This window comes from Amphibalanus amphitrite, unplaced genomic scaffold, assembly GCF_019059575.1.
Source record: "Amphibalanus amphitrite isolate SeventyFive unplaced genomic scaffold, NRLGWU_Aamphi_draft 000542F_arrow, whole genome shotgun sequence".
Taxonomy (NCBI): domain Eukaryota; kingdom Metazoa; phylum Arthropoda; class Thecostraca; order Balanomorpha; family Balanidae; genus Amphibalanus; species Amphibalanus amphitrite.
The window spans coordinates 408,805-427,829 of record NW_024882036.1 but is presented as its reverse complement, the minus strand read 5'-3'; the positions used below and the strand labels follow the sequence as shown (position 1 = coordinate 427,829).

The 19,025-nt window shown below is 48.8% G+C and overlaps 1 protein-coding gene across 1 annotated transcript; it reads left to right on the top strand.

The window, feature by feature from the left end:
* The first annotated feature begins 3,957 nt into the window (after positions 1 to 3,957).
* On the top strand, positions 3,958 to 17,716 carry LOC122393554. The gene is made up of 4 exons (XM_043389726.1): positions 3,958 to 4,210; positions 5,343 to 5,661; positions 10,703 to 10,869; positions 15,581 to 17,716. The coding sequence occupies exons 2-4, from the start codon at positions 5,355 to 5,357 to the stop codon at positions 15,737 to 15,739; spliced, it is 633 nt and encodes a 210-aa protein (XP_043245661.1). The 5' UTR covers positions 3,958 to 4,210; positions 5,343 to 5,354; the 3' UTR covers positions 15,740 to 17,716.
* Positions 17,717 to 19,025: the final 1,309 nt, after the last annotated feature.

Below are 19,025 nucleotides of genomic sequence, written 5' to 3'. Positions count from 1 at the left end.
TGGGTTTTGAACTGGAATAGCAGTTCCGTAGCCTGGGCTGAGACGAGCATAAATCAGGAGCTTTTACAGCCCAACGATCACCCTAGGCAAAGATATTCTATTTCTCGTCCCGAAAAAGGTGTCTTGCGTTGAGGATGTGTGCCTTGCATATATTCCAATCCAGTATGAAAAGAGCATGGGTACCGAAAATTCTTCAGAAACTAGAGAAATTATCTACGAGAACTCTAGAGAAATTCTCGTACTGATCAATAAGGACATTCAGCAGCAGCAGATCGCCCAAATGCCGGTGGCCGCGATAATTTCTCTAGTTTCTGAAGAATTTTCGGAACCCATGCTCTTTTCATACTGGATCGCCTGTGCCTTACAGAAACTGAAAAGTTCTTCTTATATCAAAATATAGAAAATAATCTTTTGTTATAAATAGGTTTTATTTTCTTTGCTGATCATTTTGAACATAAAAAATCATAAATCCATTGCAAAAAAAAATAATTTCGTGAAAGTGAACTATTTCCTTTAACAGTCCGGTCCCACTGGGATTGGGACTGGCTCGGCCACTGCGGCGCGACAGTCGGTAGGGTGGAACCAGACTAATGGGTTCCACTTATCCTCTCATGCCACGGGTCTGATGTTGTCTCATTACTACACAGAAAGGGCCCACACTAACACAACAGAACAAAGATAAGGTGGGACGCATGTAAGACAGAAAGAGAACTTATTCGGTACATCACCGAGAAGATCAGTGAAGTCGCCGTCTCGTCAGAACTTCAGAAGTAGCCCCAGCTCAGACGGCTGTCCGGTCCCAGAGTCGCCTGAAGCTCCCTCGGCCATCCACCATCTTGACTCGAAGATTTCAGCAGGCTCGCAATCGGTCACTGGATCGTGTCACGGAACGGAATTGGTCACACCACCGATCGCACCGCTCACACAAGAATCACTCCGATCTCCGCACATTTCTTGGTCGTCTCATACCTTCACACTTCGTTAATCAAGCACCACTTTCCCAAAATACCATCACACTAACACCACACCCCCCACACGCAACCGCACGCTCCAAATCCGAAGCTTGCCAAATCCAAACTAATGATTGACCTTGACTTCTGCTTGGTTGGCGCGTCGCGCGGAATACTCACCTCCGATTGGTTGACACAGCTGTCTCCAGACGCCTGGGGGGAAGGAGAGCGGAGGGGAAGGAACCGTATGGTGGGACAGGGAGAGGCCCCGTCGGGTTTTCCGCGTAGAAACCGGTGATTGCACTCGGCTGAAATCTTATCTTGGGTTGATTATTAGCGTGTTATAAGACAGAGTTGAATATAGGTAAGTTTTATCAGTACCAACCGAATAAGGCCTGAATAAGTTTGTCTGATGCACTTAAAGTGTAAAACATGGCAAACTTCAAAATATATCATTTAGTTTGCCATTACGAGGCATTATTAATAATCCTGTATCAAACGACGCTGTTTTTTTCGCCACCTTTACAAAATGTCGCTATTGCCGTCGTTAAAACGTGTGTCTTATAAACCAACCGCAGCCGTTCTTTTTTCGCGCGGAGTTTTTCACATCAGCCACCAGCGATTCCATTTCGCTGTCTCTCACCCATCCGCTGCCCGGGGGGAATTTTCGAGTCTTCACTCGGACAGAAACCAACTGAGTGGCTGATAGCCCAGCCTCTGTCAGAGACTCAGAGCAGTAGACAGATTCACCAGCGTCGCCGCTCAATGCCAGCGCGAACTCCTTGAAAGCGGCTCTAGGCGTCGAATGCGTCAATTTGGAGCTGCCTGCGACATTCAAAGGCGCACATGTGGAGAGGTGAGTAGCGTAACGACACGTAACGACACGGCGTTACGACAGCACGTAACGATTACACGTGAGTTTCCTGAGGTGTACCGGCATCCCCTGGGAGTAATAGGGCCGAAAAGTTACGTTGGAGACGCGCGTGGCTGACGGTGAGCTGGCCGGGTAGGGGACGTCTGTGTGTAAGACAGGCCAACGTACCGTCTCAGTGCGAGCAAGATACGATCCAGAACAAACCAAAAGAACAACACATAAGTGCCAATTTTATAGCTCAAGAAATGTAGATGAGACGTTACGGCAATAGTTCTTCCTATCGCGCTATGATCTAAACCGGCTATACCTACATATTCAGCAAAGTGATGAGACATGGTGATTGGCGAACACTGTACGAATTTATGAATCAGCAAAAAAAAATGTATCGAATGGTGTAATGCGTAGTTTATTTGTAATGCAAGGCTTGTCCGTTCAAACGGAAGATGAACGGGCAGCCGAGCCGTCCGTACTGGATGACAATAATGTTCTGGAACTGGGAAAGGACAGTGGTCAGTGAATGCCACATATCGTCAGACCACATCAAACAAAACATGTCAGTTGTGCAAGACATTCTTTTTCATTGCACCATTGTCACATTCATCACATCATTGTCACATTCATCACATCATTGTCACATTCACCACATCATTGTCACATTCACCACATCATTGTCACATTCACCACATCATTGTCACATTCACCACATCATTGTCACATTCATCACATCATTGTCACATTCACCACATCATTGTCACGACCAGTATCACAATCCGTATGACAGACCTTTTAGCCACCACTTGTGCTGTCCAGCCTGCATCCTACATTGGATCGACGCATCCATCACCTCTAAGAAAAATGTGACACACCATGTAATGCATGACGACGCGGTCAGCGGCTGAAGAGATCCAACCGCTGCCTGTTGCCGCGGTGATGGCAGTTTTTATCACAGAGGTACTGGTGGATGATTGCACAGTTTAGCTCCGTTTCGTTTGCTCGTCAGAATGGATCGCTTTGTGATCGCTGTTGCTGTTTATCAATAGTTGACCAGAGATCAATACCTGGATAGCAAAAAAAGGTAGTTAAGGCGACGTTAATTCAAGCAGCGCTTTAGGTTAAAAGTATGGTGTTTAAATTCGACTGCCTTATGAGGAACTTCCGGACTTATAACCTTCACGGTGCCTGTAGTTTCATGCTTATATTTTTGACATCGAAAGTGTTTCTTCGATGTAACTAACATGAAATGTCTATCTCATGTGGCCTAAAGGGACTCTAATGCGAATTCTGAGCGAATGGGGGTAAATGTGAGCGTTGAATTATTTGTGGGGCTACGAGTAAAAGCACTTTGGCGACCTACCAGAACCGTACGGGTGCATATTCTTCTGACCTTTTTCTGAGACCTTTTCTGGGTTCGGCCCGTTGCGGTCTGAGTAAATTCATTTCAGTCATATTAAACCCACATATACGGTGCTCTCGGAATGAAATAAAACGTGTGCCACTGATGCCAGCATTGAAGACTGCCGTGTGGCAGCCTGTTGTTAGGGTTTCCTACATTCAGTAGCACGAGGCTGACAAACGACTTGCGTGCTTTGCTAACTTGGTTAACTAACTACAAAGGACCGAGAGTGCGTCGTAACTTCAAACACCTGTTGCAATACATTTGTGCTAAAATCCTGTCACTGGCGCCGTTTGTAACTACAGTTGAAAACCACGCAGTGTTCTAGCCACTATGGAGCATGCACTGGTGTGATCAAGCGCAATTATGTTAAATATCTTTTCTGTACGTAATTCCAAATTCTGACCAGCCTTCAGAGAACTCCGACCTCCACACCGGCACTGGATCTCAAACCAAACTAAATCCTCCTCCGGCTATCCCTCCTTACACCTTTCCTAACCTCTCCATCTTTCAGACACAGCCTCCAAACCAGAGCTTCAGAAGTCGAGCTGGAGTCTCCACTCCACCGCCTGTCCTCCCGCTGGCGGCGGCGCGGCGGCGGCAGGTCGATACCGCCCCCGCCCCCGCCCGGGACCGGCGGGCAGACGGCTCGTCGCCAACGACGGTTGGTCATCGTCGGCGGCGATGAAGTCAGGCCCAGTCGGCGCCTGCGGTCGGTGGTGAGAGGTGGAGGGCCGCTCTGTTGGTCTCTGTGAGAAGCGTTGGTGGTTGAACTGTGTGAGGCCGTTGGTGAGAGTTCCTAAAAGAGAAAGAGAGAGAGAGAGAGAGAGAGAGAGAGAGAGAGAGAGAGAGAGAGAGAGAGGGGGGAGGGAGGAGGCTGAGAGTTGGGAGGAGCAGAGGGACCGTTTGGAGTGGAGGTAGAGTGAAGAGGATCGATGGAAAACTGAGTGAGAGAGCCGAGATTACCTGCCGAGTCGCAGCGGCTGCGACCAGGTGAGGAGAGAGGGAGGAAGAAAGGGAGAGAGGGAGAGAGAGAGAGGATAGAGAGAGAGAGGGAGAGAGAGAGAGCAGGGTGAGATAACGGGATAGGAATGATGGAAATGTGATGTGCAATGTTTTGATGATATTTAAGCTTTTCAGCCACCCATTCTAAAGTCAATGCATGCTCTGAACGCAATACAAAGGTTTCTTTATTTACTACTTTGGTGGTACGGGGACCCGCAGTTGCTACTGTACAGCGACCCTGAGTAAATTGCCCCAGCACCCTCACAGGGAACAACGATAAGCTGTCGGAGGGCACTCACAGAAAACTTCAGCTGCTGTTGTACAGGAACTGGCAGTCGATATCAATGTTATCAGTTGTTACTGGGCAGGACAGACGGCTAGAGTTGCGGTTCGTGTACAGTAGCAACTGCGGGTCCCCGTACCATTTGCTAGAAAATTGTCTCTTTTATGCGTCAATCATTTATACAGTTCACGCGTGTCGCGTTCTCCTAGTTGCTATCCGTGTTTTTGTCATTTTCAACATATTCCTGCGCCTCAATTCGTTGCGTGTTTTGCTGCTCTCAATTTCAAGAGACCCACGTATCACCAGCCAACTCAAATGATATGTACTGCAAGCACGCACATCATATTACGCTGGAAGGCGAGCGGATAGTCTCCGGGTCGTAATCCCATCGATTTCTAATCATCTTCAGATCAATGGTCGTTGATACCAATGAAATTGATACCGTTGTCCTAAGGTCACGATCGCAGAGTTCTGAGTAAGCGTTTATTCAGGAACGTCCGATGTCCGATGTCCGAACGCTTATGTCTGAATATCGGCAATTACCAAGCTGTTACGTGTAAATGAGGCTTTTACAGCTCTGACCTACCAGAGAAAAATAATGTGTGATGATATTGACGACTCATATTGACCTCACTTCTATTGAAGACTAAACGCTTCTTACTTTCCAGTTCAACGTTGCAACCAAGTCACAACCTTCTGTCCAAAGGGTCAGAGTTTGAATGTCAAGGTCACGCCGTAGACGTTATTATTTCTCCGTTTCCTAAATCCGAACTGCCTGTTTCAGTGATATTGCCTGCTGCTGTTCCGTTCCCCTCACCCCGCCCGTTCCGTCCCCAGGGCGCGGCGACCATGTCGGCTCGTCGCTCCTCCGAGCGGCGTCACGTGGACTTCCGGTTCCGGACCGAACCGGAAGTGGCCTCCTGGCGGCCCGGAGGTGGCCGTCCGGAGACGGTGCCCCTGCTCACCTTCTCCCCGTCTCCCAATGTGGATCCGGAGCACAGCGGCGGCGGCAGCACGGGCCCCAGCTCTCCGGCGTCCCTCTCTGCCAGCTCGTCGCCGCAGGGCACGCCGTACCGACCCTGCTCGTCGCCCCAGGGCATGTACACGGCCGCCGACCTGCTGCGGGGCTGTACCGACCTGCAGTTCGCCGACTCAGGTGGGCTCAAACGACTGAGGTCGTTAGATGAGAGTTACCTGCTTAGCACTTACTTACAGGTCTCGCGGGTTTTAGCGGTAGGTTTTGCACCTAGAAAATCTAGTGTACTTCAGGCTATATCTTCGTCTTCTTACGTTTTAAGTGTTGAAGATGTGATCGACTTGTTGGTTCACAATCCGGCCATGATCGTGTAAAATGGCTTCATCGTAGATCGGTTAGTTTCTGAGATATAACCGGACATGTAAAAGTGCAACACCTACCGCTTAATCTCGCGAGAGCCGTACATAGTGAGAGAGCTGGATAGAAGTCAAAGTCATCAAATGTAACCACTAACACGTCAGTATAAGAAAGCTGCCGGGAGCCCCGTATGAACGAGTTGAAAATTTGTAAGAAATTGTGTGAAAATTTACATAAATAAATGGCAATATAAAGAGCACTTAAAGTTACATGCTGGTGAAATGGCACTGGTCTTTGCGTCGGATTTCCTTTCCGAAAACTAGGTTTCTGAGAAAATAATGTATCGAGTCACCATACTGGAAACAACTGGCACGACAATCTCCCTTTATTACATTTGTGCTGTGCGCTTTTATAGCTAAAAGCCTGTCGTTTCACGCTTGGTCGACTGTCAACACTTCGTCGAGCTGGACATTCCGCGAAAGGACAACAAAAAATCTGCAGATTAGATTTGTCTGCGAGTCCGTATTACAGTCAGGACAATAATCGCGGACGAGAGGGCAGTGGACGCACGATTCTGGCTGACATGAGACGCAATACGGTGCCGGACAGAATGCATGGCGGGCTCTTCTTACAGGAAAGGTAGTGTTGGATGTAGGGCTCAAATGAACAGTTCTGGAGAAAAGACGTGCGCACATGGGTGGAGAACCTGCCCCGGCCACCCCGGCCGTGGCCGGGGTAACTTTCAGCCTACCCCGGCGCGGCCGGGGTAACTTTTCTACTCTTGTAAATCCTAAAAGCTGTCTCCATACGAGAAAAGAAAACTCACGCTCTTCGAATGTTGAATTCCATGGGCGTAATATTGCAAATCAGGGTATTTACCATTTACTTAACTTGCCATAATCTCCAACCCTAAGACCCGCGTGTGGTCGCCAATGCCAAGATTGCTCTCAAATCCTGTTCAGTTTCGAAATTTTGGCGCGCCTTCGGCGCACTTTTTCAAAACCACTGCTTGACCTCATTGCCTTCGACTGACCTGCCACCAACTGCAACCACACCCGTTTATGAGCGTACCCGTCAAGGTGCTCATAAACACCGAGCGGCCATCATGCTTCGAACTCGGACTGTTGTAACCGGGACGCGTGCTCTCGCCACGCGGAGTCCAACGCTCTACACTGAAAACAAATCGACACAGTGAGGCCATGTTCTGTACCTACTGGTAACACATCAGGCATGTGTTAATCGCACCCAAAACACAATAATGCTGAGTATTTTCACGCTGGGCGGGACCTTCGACACGTTTGATAACACATAAAACAGAAAAAATGACACAGTTTTCTCGTGCCAAGCACGCTGGACGAATGTAATGCATCAGTGTATCGAAATCATGTGTTGTCGGGGATGGTAGACGTGTACCCTTGCACAAATACACCGTGTCATCCACCAGTGAGCGACCTCTGAACCTTAACTTCAGATGGGGATAATAGAGGGCGTTTTTCGAGCACCGACTTTTATGCTGGGTTTTTGTAAAAATTTGCCAAAGTGTTTTGAGAAAGGTCAAAATGCACAATACAGCCGAGGGAGTCGATACATGATAAATTGTTTAGAGCAATATGCGCTGATTACATCAAGGGCAAGCTGAAGCATATATAATTAACGTCTGCTTGGAGGAAGAAACTCCTCAGTCTATATAGGATATATTTGAAAAATCGGTGACCGTAAGTTTATCCCGGATGTCTGGACAACTGTATTGCACAGTAGTCCTCCAATTTGGGGCATCGTCACTTGGCGCTCTGATTGAGCCGTCCACGTGACGCGTTCACCCTTCGGCTGTGAAGTGGCCGACCGGGCGCGACCTCCAGCTCGTGTATGGGTCGGCGGCCTCGTATGGGTCGGCCGGCCGCGTGCGCAGCCCTGACCGCGCCCTGACCATATGGGTCGGCCGGCCGGGTGCTCAGCCCTGACCGCACCCGAGCGCCCGATTCCACTCGGGGCCCGGCTTTGGCAGTCAGCCTGTCCAGCCCAAGCCAAAGTCTCTTCAACTGCGCCCCGGCAACAAACTACATAATCGCCACGTGTTTCCTTCTTTCACTTGCGATTTGTGTTAAATTTAGTAACACATTTACCTTTTATTCTGCAAATGTATTCACACAAGCCTTATGTGTTGAAGACACAATGATATTGTGTTTAAGGACACAACACGACTGGGTTAACACATTTGTAAATTGACACGTCTGCGACGGGTCAAAAAATGCATGATGCAGGGTACACAAGAAAGCCTAGTTAACACGATCTGCCTGTGCGTTTTTAGTCGTTTTTTGTGTCATTTTGTTTTCAGTGTAGCGACTGAGCTACGAGACCGGGACCGGTCGATATTCCTGGATCGACTCCCTGTTTGTCTTATAAGAGCCGCCCAACATTGAAAAAGGCTGCGCCCGTGGATGTCAGTGACCTATTCTAGTGCTTTGTTTGGTTCGATTCGATCTGTCAATTTCTCTGTAAAGCTTCTACTAGGTGAGTTGTCTTTTTGTAGCTATTTTGAGACACAATAAAAAGCTGAAAACGCAGCATTTAGGTACTCAAAATGGCATATGGTTTGGTTTGGGTTCGGTGAGAAATTGCAAGTTTAAGTAAAAAGAAATAATAACTTAAAAGGAAATTGCCTTTTCGATCATTCCAAAAATGTTATGAATAATACGGTGTCGGATACAACGCTCATCCTTGAGCAAACACAGCATCCTATTCCATGCGTCAGAATAGGGGTTTGGTGATGACCGTTGAGAACAACGTGAGTATATCGTCTTCCCGCGACTATATCGGTCGCCGGCCGGGGTAACTTTTTCAAACATTCTCCACCCATGCGTGCGCAGATGTACTAGAATGAACATTAGAACTTGCGTGTAAAAGGAAAGTTAGATATTGGACAAATGTTATTTAGTTACTTGCGACGGCGAGCGCTGCTGCCAAAAGAATGTCCATGCCCCTCCGCAATGACAGTTGAGCACGCCAAGTCTTATTTCGTCACAAATACTGTAGCGTAACGTATGCAATGTAACATGCTCGACCCCGTCTTTTTATTTATTTATTCATTTATTTATTTACGACTTCCGCAGACACTCCACAGTGCAGACGTGGCTATTCTGTGTCAGTTGTTACAAAGTTAAAACATGGGTAGGAAACTTGTCAAAAAATCACAGATAGTATCACAGTCATACCTGCACGCTCACATGTACACATAAAAGCTACGACAGAACAAGTGCCTTAGCAGCGCGCTTGAAGCCCCGCGAGTCTAGCTCCATGGCCCCCACCGGCAACCGGTTCAGCAGCGACACTGCTCGGTAACCAAACGAGCGTTGGCCGGCCACTGTGCGCGTGGCAGGGGGTCGTAGGCGTGAATCCGATCGTGTCACACGCTCACAGGTTCGTGCTTCAGAAAAGGTCGTGAACAGAGAGGCGAGTTCGGCAGGCTCACCACTGGCACGCACATTGTAGGCTGTTGTCAAAGTCCTCAGCTCAAACATCTGTCGCGGCGAGAGCAGCTGCAGGTCATTACGGGCGCGAGAAATGTGGTCATACTTTCTCAAACCGGTGACGACACGAGTCGCGAAGTTAAGAACTTTTAAAAGTCTCGTATCGTTCGCGGCCGACCCGTTGCCGTACACAGCCACGCAGTACCTGAGGCGCGAGATGATCAGCCCCTGAACAACAGCTAGAAGTGCCGGCTGCGGGAGGAAATGCCTCAGGTGACGGAGACCGATCAGGAGGCCAGTGCACCTGCGAATGATGTCACTCACATGTGCATCCCAGGTGAGGTGCCGGTCAAAAATCACACCCAGGTTCCTCACTGTGTGACTCTCCCGAACGGTCTCCCCACCGATCCGTACGCTGACAGGGGCGAGGTTGCGGGTGTTTTGCTTGGTTCCAAGGAGAAGGAGTTCGGTTTTGGAGGTGTTGAGCTTAAGGCCGTGTGCATGGAACCACGATGAAAGGGAGGCCAGGGTGTTTTCCATGCGCTGGATGAGGAGTGGGATGTTTTGTTTCAAGTCGGACATAAGGATTTGGGCATCGTCAGCGTACTGGATCACATGGGCGTCCGGCGCGTGCAGGCTGAGGTCGTTGGCGAATATTGTGAACAACAGAGGACCAAGGACAGAGCCCTGGAAAACTCCCATGGTGTTAGGAAGAGGTTTAGAAGCCACTCTGCTGCCGGAGGAAGTACAAATGGAGACTGACTGAGTATGACCGGAAAGGTATGCGGAGAACCAAGAAGGATCGATGTTGTAGAGCTGGAGCTTGGTTAGGAGTTGGGAATGAGGAATCATGTCAAAACATTTACTGAGGTCCAAAAGGCACAAAAGGGAGACGTGACCTCGGTCCATGTTTGAAAAGATGCGGTTTGTGACGGTCAGCAGAGCGGTTTCTGTGGAATGTTGAGGACGGAAGCCATGTTGGGATGAGGATAGGAGATGATTGTGAGACATTGTGAGACAGACAAGACCGTCTTGATTGACTCAGCTTAGGCGGCCGTCTTGAATGCTACCCATGGACCAGCAATAAAGCTTCCCTCGTTTTGAAGAAACAGTGTCAGTTATCTAAGTCATTCTACTTCTCCTTAGCATATTGTCAACAATGGTTTTATTCGATTTACTTGGCATTCAGCGTTCGCTAACGTCACCGGTTTAACGATTTATCGACTTAGCTGTCCTGCGAATGCTTTCATCGCAGCTGTCATCTTGGCTCAGCGAAGCTTTAGCATACAAATTCTTGTTTTCTTTTCAAATCGAGCCCACCGTTTCTACCTAAACCTTTCACGAAGTTAACGTTTTGTCGTCGCCACCTTTAACCCATTATCATTGTTGATTTTCAGCAAACGGCTCCCCAAGTCCCGACGAGCTAACACTGGAGTTGGCACGGGCGAAGCTGAGGAACGATCCCAGTCTGTTGGCTGCGGCGAACAAGGTAGTGCAGGATGTACTGAGAAAGGCTCGGGAGGAGGCCCGGAGGAGGGTCAAACAGGAGGAGGACGCCGCTCAGGTGAGAGGGGGATGGGAGAGAGAGAGAGAGAGAGAGAGAGAGAGAGAGAGAGAGAGAGAGAGGGAGAGAGAGAGAGAGAGAGAGGGAGAGAGAGAGAGAGAGAGAGAGAGAGAGAGAGAGAGAGAGAGAGAGAGAGAGAGAGAGAGAGAGAGAGAGAGAGAGAGAGAGAGAGAGAGAGAGAGAGAGAGAGAGAGAGAGAGAGAGAGAGAGAGAGAGAGAAAGCGAGAGCGAGAGAGAGAGAGATGTTTGCTGAATGAATGAATGAATAGGCAATACTGAGACTTGAATCAACACTTACGCGAATTGTGAATATGTATGAAAAAGGCACGATTGCCATTCAACAGCACGCCAGGAAATTGACACGCAAATGAACCCAACAATGCTAATATTTGACCTCGTCGTTGGCATTCAACATCCACGCGACATAACTCAAAATCAAATTATGCATACAATCCCTAGTCCTCGTTAATTCCTAACCCAAACAATAGAACGAAACACATAAAGTTGGGAAAATGTTACGGACTAAGCCTCAGTCCCTACAGGATCAGTTGGGTCACCAGCGATGCTGACTGGATGTTCATTGTCCACGCCAAGACGCAGTCCAGGCCAAACACTTCGGGCATGGTGATTGTTGTGCCAACACGTCGATCAATAATTGACTGTGGGTGCTGTGATTCGGAACGTGTACTAATAAATAATGCAGGCACCACCGGTGTAGGAAATACTCGTACGCACTGATGGCCCGTGGGTTTCCTAACGTAGGGATGAAAATAGCTCAATGGCAAAAATCTGTGAAATTGAGCGACGTAAATTCATGTAAATTTGTGTAAGGTGTGGTTTGTTTTCTGTATGCATGAATAATCAAATTTTCTTCGGGAATTATCTTCAAGTTAAGGGTGCATTGTTTGGAGAAAAGGTTGTATTTGAGGAAGCATAAGGATGGCTCAGTTGCCATAGCACTTTAAGTGATCTTTTGAGAATGGCAGAACCAAGTCACCATCCACCCTACAATCTACACTGATAAGCACATTCTCTGCATGCTCTGTAAATAAGAACTGCACCTGCACGCCCGCTGAAAGTTCAGCACGTGTTATTGCAGCCATTTGGAACGGAAAGAGATGACTCTTAATCAAGGATCTGAGACCCTCTTGTGCCAGCTTATGCACATTAATTCAGAGTCTGAGCAGTCTGAGTATTTGTTCTCCATATCTTGTGAAGCACAGTTACCTTTTAACTGTTGACCTGCAGACGGTCGGATATTCAGAATGTCTTCTCAAAACGAGAGTTCTGATGTTCTCGAAATCTCTGATTGGTCCGAATGTTGCCGGGTCCTAGGATGTTTGAAATGCTCCCGGCATTGGTGAGATATTCTGAATATTCACGACATTATGAGCCGGCTTTCGCGCATTAATTCAGAGCAACCATAACCATTCAGTAACCATACCATTCCGAGTGCAGGGGCCAGGAGCTCACTGCAATGGCACCTGGTTTGTTGAGCTCCCTGCGATGGCACCGGTTTGTTGATGCCGGTGAGCCGTCGGCCCCGTCGTCGTCCAATAATCATAAACCGGTCACTGCCGGCGGTCCATCGATAACGATCCACGCTTTACGACACCGAGGCTGGCGCTGAGCCGGTGCCGAGCTGAGCCCTGAGTCGAGTGAAAAACTGAGCTGAGCCTATGCTGCGCCTAGCGAAGAACTCTATACAGAGCTGAGTCCTGGGTCGAGTCCTGCGTCTGTAGAGATAGGCCTTGTACTTTGTCGAGCCGAGCCCGGTGTCGGGCGAAGACCCTGGTTTGTGTCGTTCGGATCGGAGAAAAGGTTTTGTTTGCTTCCGAGGTGAGGATTTGGTCCGCTCTCAGTCTGTCGAGCTCAGACCCTATGGATACCGAGCTGAGACTCTTATCTCTGTCAAATTGGACCCTGCGGTCTTTGCTGTGTTAGGCACTGGTCTGTGTTACTGATGAGTTAGGGTCCGCTTGGTGTATAATTAAAATTATGGACTGTGGCGTTTTTATCTCTCTTTTTTTAGCGCTCGCCTAAAGGACCACCGTCCTCAAAGCGAGCCACCAGCCACCTAAGTAATTAAAGGTAGTGTGCCAGCTTTCCTGGACCGTATGGAGTTAATGGCCCAGATAAAGAGAACCGGATTTTTATAACTTATCCATACCTTCAAAACTCATGGAAACGTCTTAACCCTCGCCCGCACATGCTATTTTCCCATCCTAGAACGCACATGGGGGGGGGGGGGTGGTTGCCACCCCCCCCCGCGCCATTTCGTTCCTGTTGGAGATAGAGCTTAGCAGTAAAGACCAAAAAGATTCTTTGGGAAGAGACGAATCCAACGATACCCAGTTTTACCTTCTCAGGTCAATCATTGACCTTCCAGGTCAGGTCAAACTAAAAAATATTGCTGTTTTGGGTCACCGTTGGATATCAAGTGCGCTGCTTATCAAATACCGATGACGATGCTGTTTTCTGGTGCCAAGCCAGCTAGAACCTCTTTGTCACACTACCCGACCATAATTTTGCTGCTGAGGTCATTTCAGGTCAAGTTAGGTCAAGGTCAATTATATGTGTTTGTATGTCTGTGTGTGTCTGTGTGTATACTGATGTGTGCACCGATTGTTTTTGGGTCCATATTACATGAAATCATGATCTGAGAAGCTTTTACCAAAAATGCAGTCAAAAAACTTCACAAAAAGTAAATTCAGCTTGCCTAAAACGCAATTATCTTAGATGACCTAGGTTGACCTTGACCCTGACCTTGACCCCTGTACATCGTCGAACTACATGTTCCATGATAGGTGGGAGGTAAGACTGGCAAAAAAGGCCGAAATCAGGGTGTCAAAAGCTCACAAGGCCCATGGCAAGTGAAAGATGTTGAGAATTGGCCATTTGGGTCATGACATGACCTGAAAAACAAGGTCATATCTCCGAAACCAAAAATCACAGAAACTTGAAATTTTCAGTGGACATCAAGAAAGGATAGAGGAGCAGCTATACGAAAAATCAGCCTTCTAGCTCTAAAAATGTTGAGTGCAGAGCAGAAAGACTACCTGGGGGGGGGGGGGGTGGCAACCACCCCCCCCCCCATGTGCGGGCGAGGGTTAAATTCTTCAAATTTTGAGTACCCCAGTGCGAAATTCGCCCCGACGGCTTGTCGGTCGTACCCCAACCACATTTCACACCACTATGAACAATAAATGCACACACTGAAATCGCTATTACCGATATGCTCATCCAATCAAGTTTCGATAAACCCGTTCATCAGCATCTCCTGCGGTTTCGAACACGCCTGTTAGGTGGTGCGGTAGACCGCGCCCAAAGCCAGGGCCCCGGTAACGTGAGGTAGCCGAGTCGGGGCAGCGTGCGCTGACCCAAGCCGGGGCCGCGCGTCCTCCCGGTGTCATGTGATAGCCCGGGGCTGCCCGCGGGGATGCGGTAGACCGCGCCCAAAGCTGCGGCCCCGGCTTGGGTCAGCGCACGCTGCCCCGACTCGGCTACCTCACGTTACCGGGGCCCTGGCTTTGGGCGCGGCTTCTGCTCATACTTTTTGGTGCGGTGGTGGTGCGTCGGGCCGCGCGCTCTGACTTCGGCCAAGAAAAATGCGTCAGCTGATCATTGTCATTTCTGCCACTTGCGTGTGGTGAAATGGGGTCATAACTTAAGAGACGGCTTTTTCATATCAATTATTTTACATAAAATCATATTTCAAACCATAAATAATTTTCGACAGCCAAATAAAAGAAACAATACCAATACAGGCTTACAGTTTAAGACTCGACATTGTGTTGTCTACGATTAGACAGCTGATAACTCATTCCCGTACGTCGTAACTCTATAATGACCTTTGCTTATTGTCACATGTGCGCCGCATTCGCGATTGTTGCCGACGCCTGTTTGCAGGTCAGCCCACTACAGTTGTTATACATATCGAAAAAACGATAAACTTTTAGGCGAAAAAGGCACTATTCTAGGCCCATTTTTGATTTTTTTTTGCGATATTAGGTAAAAACAGAAACTTCTTACCCTTGGAAAAATAAAATGGGAAATCTTTCAAAGGTGGCACACTACCTTTAACTTGCCTCCTCGGACCACCACTAAAACTGCACGACAAAGCCAGTGAAACGTCTCCAAGCATTACGACCGACGCTCCGTCCATACCACCACCATTCTATTTCGGTCCTGTCCCGACGTCCAGTGTCGCTGGATGACCTCTGCTCGCCAATAACACGGCACCCCGGCCGCTCCCAGCGGTGACAGGTCGCATCAGGCCGCTGCAAACCATCGACCCGAGCCCTGTGGCGGTGCTTTTGTGGCCGCACGGCTTGTGAGGGTGTTTTAGAGGCGGGACGGGAGCTGGTGGATGGACGTTATGAGATGGTGATAAGCCGTTGTGATTTAAAGATACATTGCATTTTGGTGTGAAAAGGGGGTTTCATACAGCCTCTTGGCTACATTCTCTGCAAAAGTAGAGACATCGTTGATTCACCAAATGCTTGTCGAAAATGTAATTGAAGGTTGCACTTACATACACCGTGCAGAGTTCATCTGCTCGTTTAGCTTGTTCTGGCAATTGTATGCGCAGTCCAGTCTATATCCATGCTCTGACTCTGACCCTCTTTCCTCCCAACTTTGAGCCCATTTCCCTCAACTCTTCCCTCTCTCCCTCCAACTCTGACCCCCCACCCCTCCCCTTATTTCACAGATGCCGTTCGTCGGCGCTGAGTCGGACCGGTCCGGTTCCCTCCCGTGCGGAGCGGCGGCGGCCTCCTCACAGCGGAGACGCACTGCCTGGGAGCGGAGGTTACGTGCCATCGTCTGTACCTTCTTCTCCTGCTTCGGCATACGCCGAGGGTCCTTCTGATTGTCTGAAGGAGCTCTGGGGATGTGGTTAGCTGTGACATCTCGACATCCGCTGCGGGTTCTTCTGATGGTCTGAAATAGCTCTGGGGAAGAGGGTGTTTCTGTTCTACGTGAGTTATAGGTATTCCTAAGGCAGATAGGATGGTTAAAGTGGTATTTAATTGCGGGCCTTTATTGCGCTTAGAGTCTTCCCTCACACGTAATTTCAGTATTCTGAAAGAAGTTTTCGACGGGCATGCTTATCTTGCGCTGCATGTTTTTAGTCTGATTGGAATGCTAATTTGGTTCATTTCTTTTCCGTCAAATCATCAAATAATCTTCAAAGGGACGCGTTGGTAGCCAAATGATGGCTCCTTGTGCGGCTCTCGAACAACGTAATTAAAGCCGCTTAAAATGATAAAAAGCTCTTCCAAAAAGGATATTATGTGGGACTGCTACTGCGGCCCCTGTTTACTTAAACTGCTTTTATTTGTTCAGAGACCTCAAAACTGGTAAGTTGATGTCCGAAGACGTACGCGCTGCTGTTTGGCGTTACGTTTTTGTGTCTCTTGCCAATTTGAAAACGTGAAATCGGTACCCATTGCACAGCACAAGGCTATCATTTACGAATTCGTTTCTAGAACCGGTGATAGGTACAGCGCTCCAATGCTTTAATCCACCTGATTAGACAGATCTCAAGAGGTCCTCTGTATACGGAAACTGAGACTGTGACCGCCACGAATCGCGATGTGGGCCTGCGGCACCCACATCGACCTGCATCTGTTATGGGACTGCTGCAGGTTCATGAGACAGCTCTATCTCGAAGGTCTTCTGTAAGCCGCCTGGCTATCCCCCAAAGTGACGTGTCCGTGCCACAGAACGTGCGGCTTCCCCGCCCTCAGTGGACTGACGGAATGTTTCCCCCACTGTCCGACTCTTGTTCATGGATCTCAGTGGCAGCCTGCCTGCGAAGTTCTGTCTCCAGAATGGAGACAGCGCGATTCAGCGCAATGTCGAGGACCTACTTTTAGAGTGATGTTCTTTAGGTTTGTGTGTGCACTGCGGTGATGTGAACAGATGACCAGATGTTAATGTAGGAAAAAAGGGGAGGACAAGATGCTGATGGAGGGTTGGCTGGGGGATGGGGCACAGACGGGGGGGGGGGGGGGGCTGTCGCACCATCAGAGAACTGACTAGCTCCACGTCGGGGATACATGTTGGATGACTCCATGACCCGTGCGAACTGTGTTCATATCATGTTGAGATGAGCGACTGAGGAATGTAGGCAAAGTGCGTGTTCCCCATTTGTACCCTAGGTAGGTCTGTGCCGTAAGGACTGTGCGAGTGGTGCGTTTGACATTTCCCTCTGCCTTATAAGCCCATAGAAATCCGATATTTTCTTCAAAGTTTAAAACACTAGTAAGAAGGAGAAGTTTTTTTAATGATCACTATTTCGTGCAAAACATGTAAACCGATAGCTCTTGAAACCACATACCTAGCATTTCGCCGATAGCCCGACGGTTTAACTTTTTAAATATGTTGTGAAAGAGGATGCGATGCAAGCCTTTCACTCATATCCCGATCGCACCTCCCATAGGTACAGCCAGTGCTATCACTCGAAACCTCGCTATTTTTGTACTTGACGCTGTGAGCTCTTTACTCTGGTGAAGGAAAGATATACTAGGTAACCGGCGTTGGCTTACTAGAGCGATTCTCAGGAGGCTCGATGCTCGTTAGGGCGTGGTGCAGCGGAGTGGATGTCCTGGCTGTTTTCACTGAAGCGAAAGAGCGCTGTGGTAGTGATAGCGATTGTGTGGTATTTGGACCCTGACTGTTTTCTGTTTGTACCTATCGTGATGAGTTTGTATGGATGGTTGTGCTACAACTCACGTCGCGCTGAGAAGTTGATCAGCTCGAGCCTGTGAGCACCTGCCGAGCGCGATGAATGTTACATGTTTCTAAAGCCAACATCTGAATGTAGTGTTCTGTGGTATTTGACGGTGGGCGTTTCAGGTCGAATGGATGGATGGCCGACAGAATTGAAGGAATCTAAAACACGTTTCCCGAAATGTGACTCAACACCCCGCCAAACGCTAGGCCGGTTTCCGCACACAAATGCATTCTCCCGACGAACACGCACCACCACTTATGATGCACTTCTAAGGTTTCAGCAGGATATCATCCGCTGTCTATCCCATATACGAGTACTTATGGTAGGCACACGAAGCCACACCGGTGTTATATCGGTTCTGCTCTCTCTCCTCTCTCTCTCACACACTGCGCGCGCTCTCTCACTGCGCTCTCTCTCTCTCCTCTCTCTCTCTCTCTCTCTCTCTCTCTCTCTCTCTCTTTCTCTCACCCAGCTCTGCCACTGGACTGGTTCGGTCCGTCCCTGTGCGTCCATTTCTGTACCTAACCAGTAACCAGATACCCGGTGTGTCTCTATAATGAGTAACACGGCGCCGGAAGGCAGGGAAATAATGACCCCCCCCCCTGCGGTAGGCCAATACTCATTACCCAGCATGCCGCCTCTCTGATTCCTGTCACTGTTCTCAGTATGCACGCACAACCTATGTATAGTGCCTGCATTCACTGGACTGTTCCTGCCCTTCTGTAGTCCTTGCCGACTTCGTATCAACTCGGGCTTCCGGTCCTTAGTCTTCAGAGCATTGTCCAGTATTCGCCCAGTCCCGAGGCTCATGCGACCGCTCAGTTGTGTCTTCAGTCACACCCTTCTGTTCAGTCCTCATTCGCTATAAAACCTCAGATACTTTTTTTCCAACTTCTCAGTCCTTCTTGTGTCCTCTGGAGTTCTGTCCGTGCCACTCTCTCCTTCTTCAGACTGTGTTCACTCTCAAATATTCTCAGTCCTACAGCCCTGCGCTCCGTCAACTCAGCCCTCCCGGCTTATAGAGCCCCGCAGCTACACACAGCCCTCAGCTTTGAAGTTCCGCCAACACTGCTCGAGTTTGACGACGCTCAAGGGCTGATTCCGAGCATCCTTCAAGTGCTGTGCAAATTTGGCGTAGTTCTCTCGCGTCGGGATAAGTTTAGCCTACCCCACCAGGAATGGGAGGGAGGGGGCGATACCACTTTGTACGAGAGTGCGTCTTACTCAGAGCCGTTGCCGAACGCACTGCACTGGGGAGACCATTCTAGTCTCTCCAGAGTCAGTTTTCAGTCTCAGTCTACGCAAAACGCCAATTCGCTAAAGCTATCACAATGTAAATTGAAGCGAGTGACTTACCAAACCATTTTCGAGTGCTATCCTGCTTTATCATCCGGATCGAGGTTAATTCGTTCACTAA

What these genes read in the sequence shown, in the direction of transcription:
- LOC122393554 (XM_043389726.1), top strand. Translation starts at nt 5,355, where the DNA reads ATGTCGGCTCGTCGCTCCTCCGAGCGGCGTCACGTGGACTTCCGGTTC. An exon ending in CCTGCAGTTCGCCGACTCAG is followed by an intron (nt 5,662 to 10,702) that starts GTGGGCTCAAAC and finishes GTTGATTTTCAG; the next exon opens with CAAACGGCTCCCCAAGTCCC. An exon ending in AGGAGGAGGACGCCGCTCAG is followed by an intron (nt 10,870 to 15,580) that starts GTGAGAGGGGGA and finishes CTTATTTCACAG; the next exon opens with ATGCCGTTCGTCGGCGCTGA.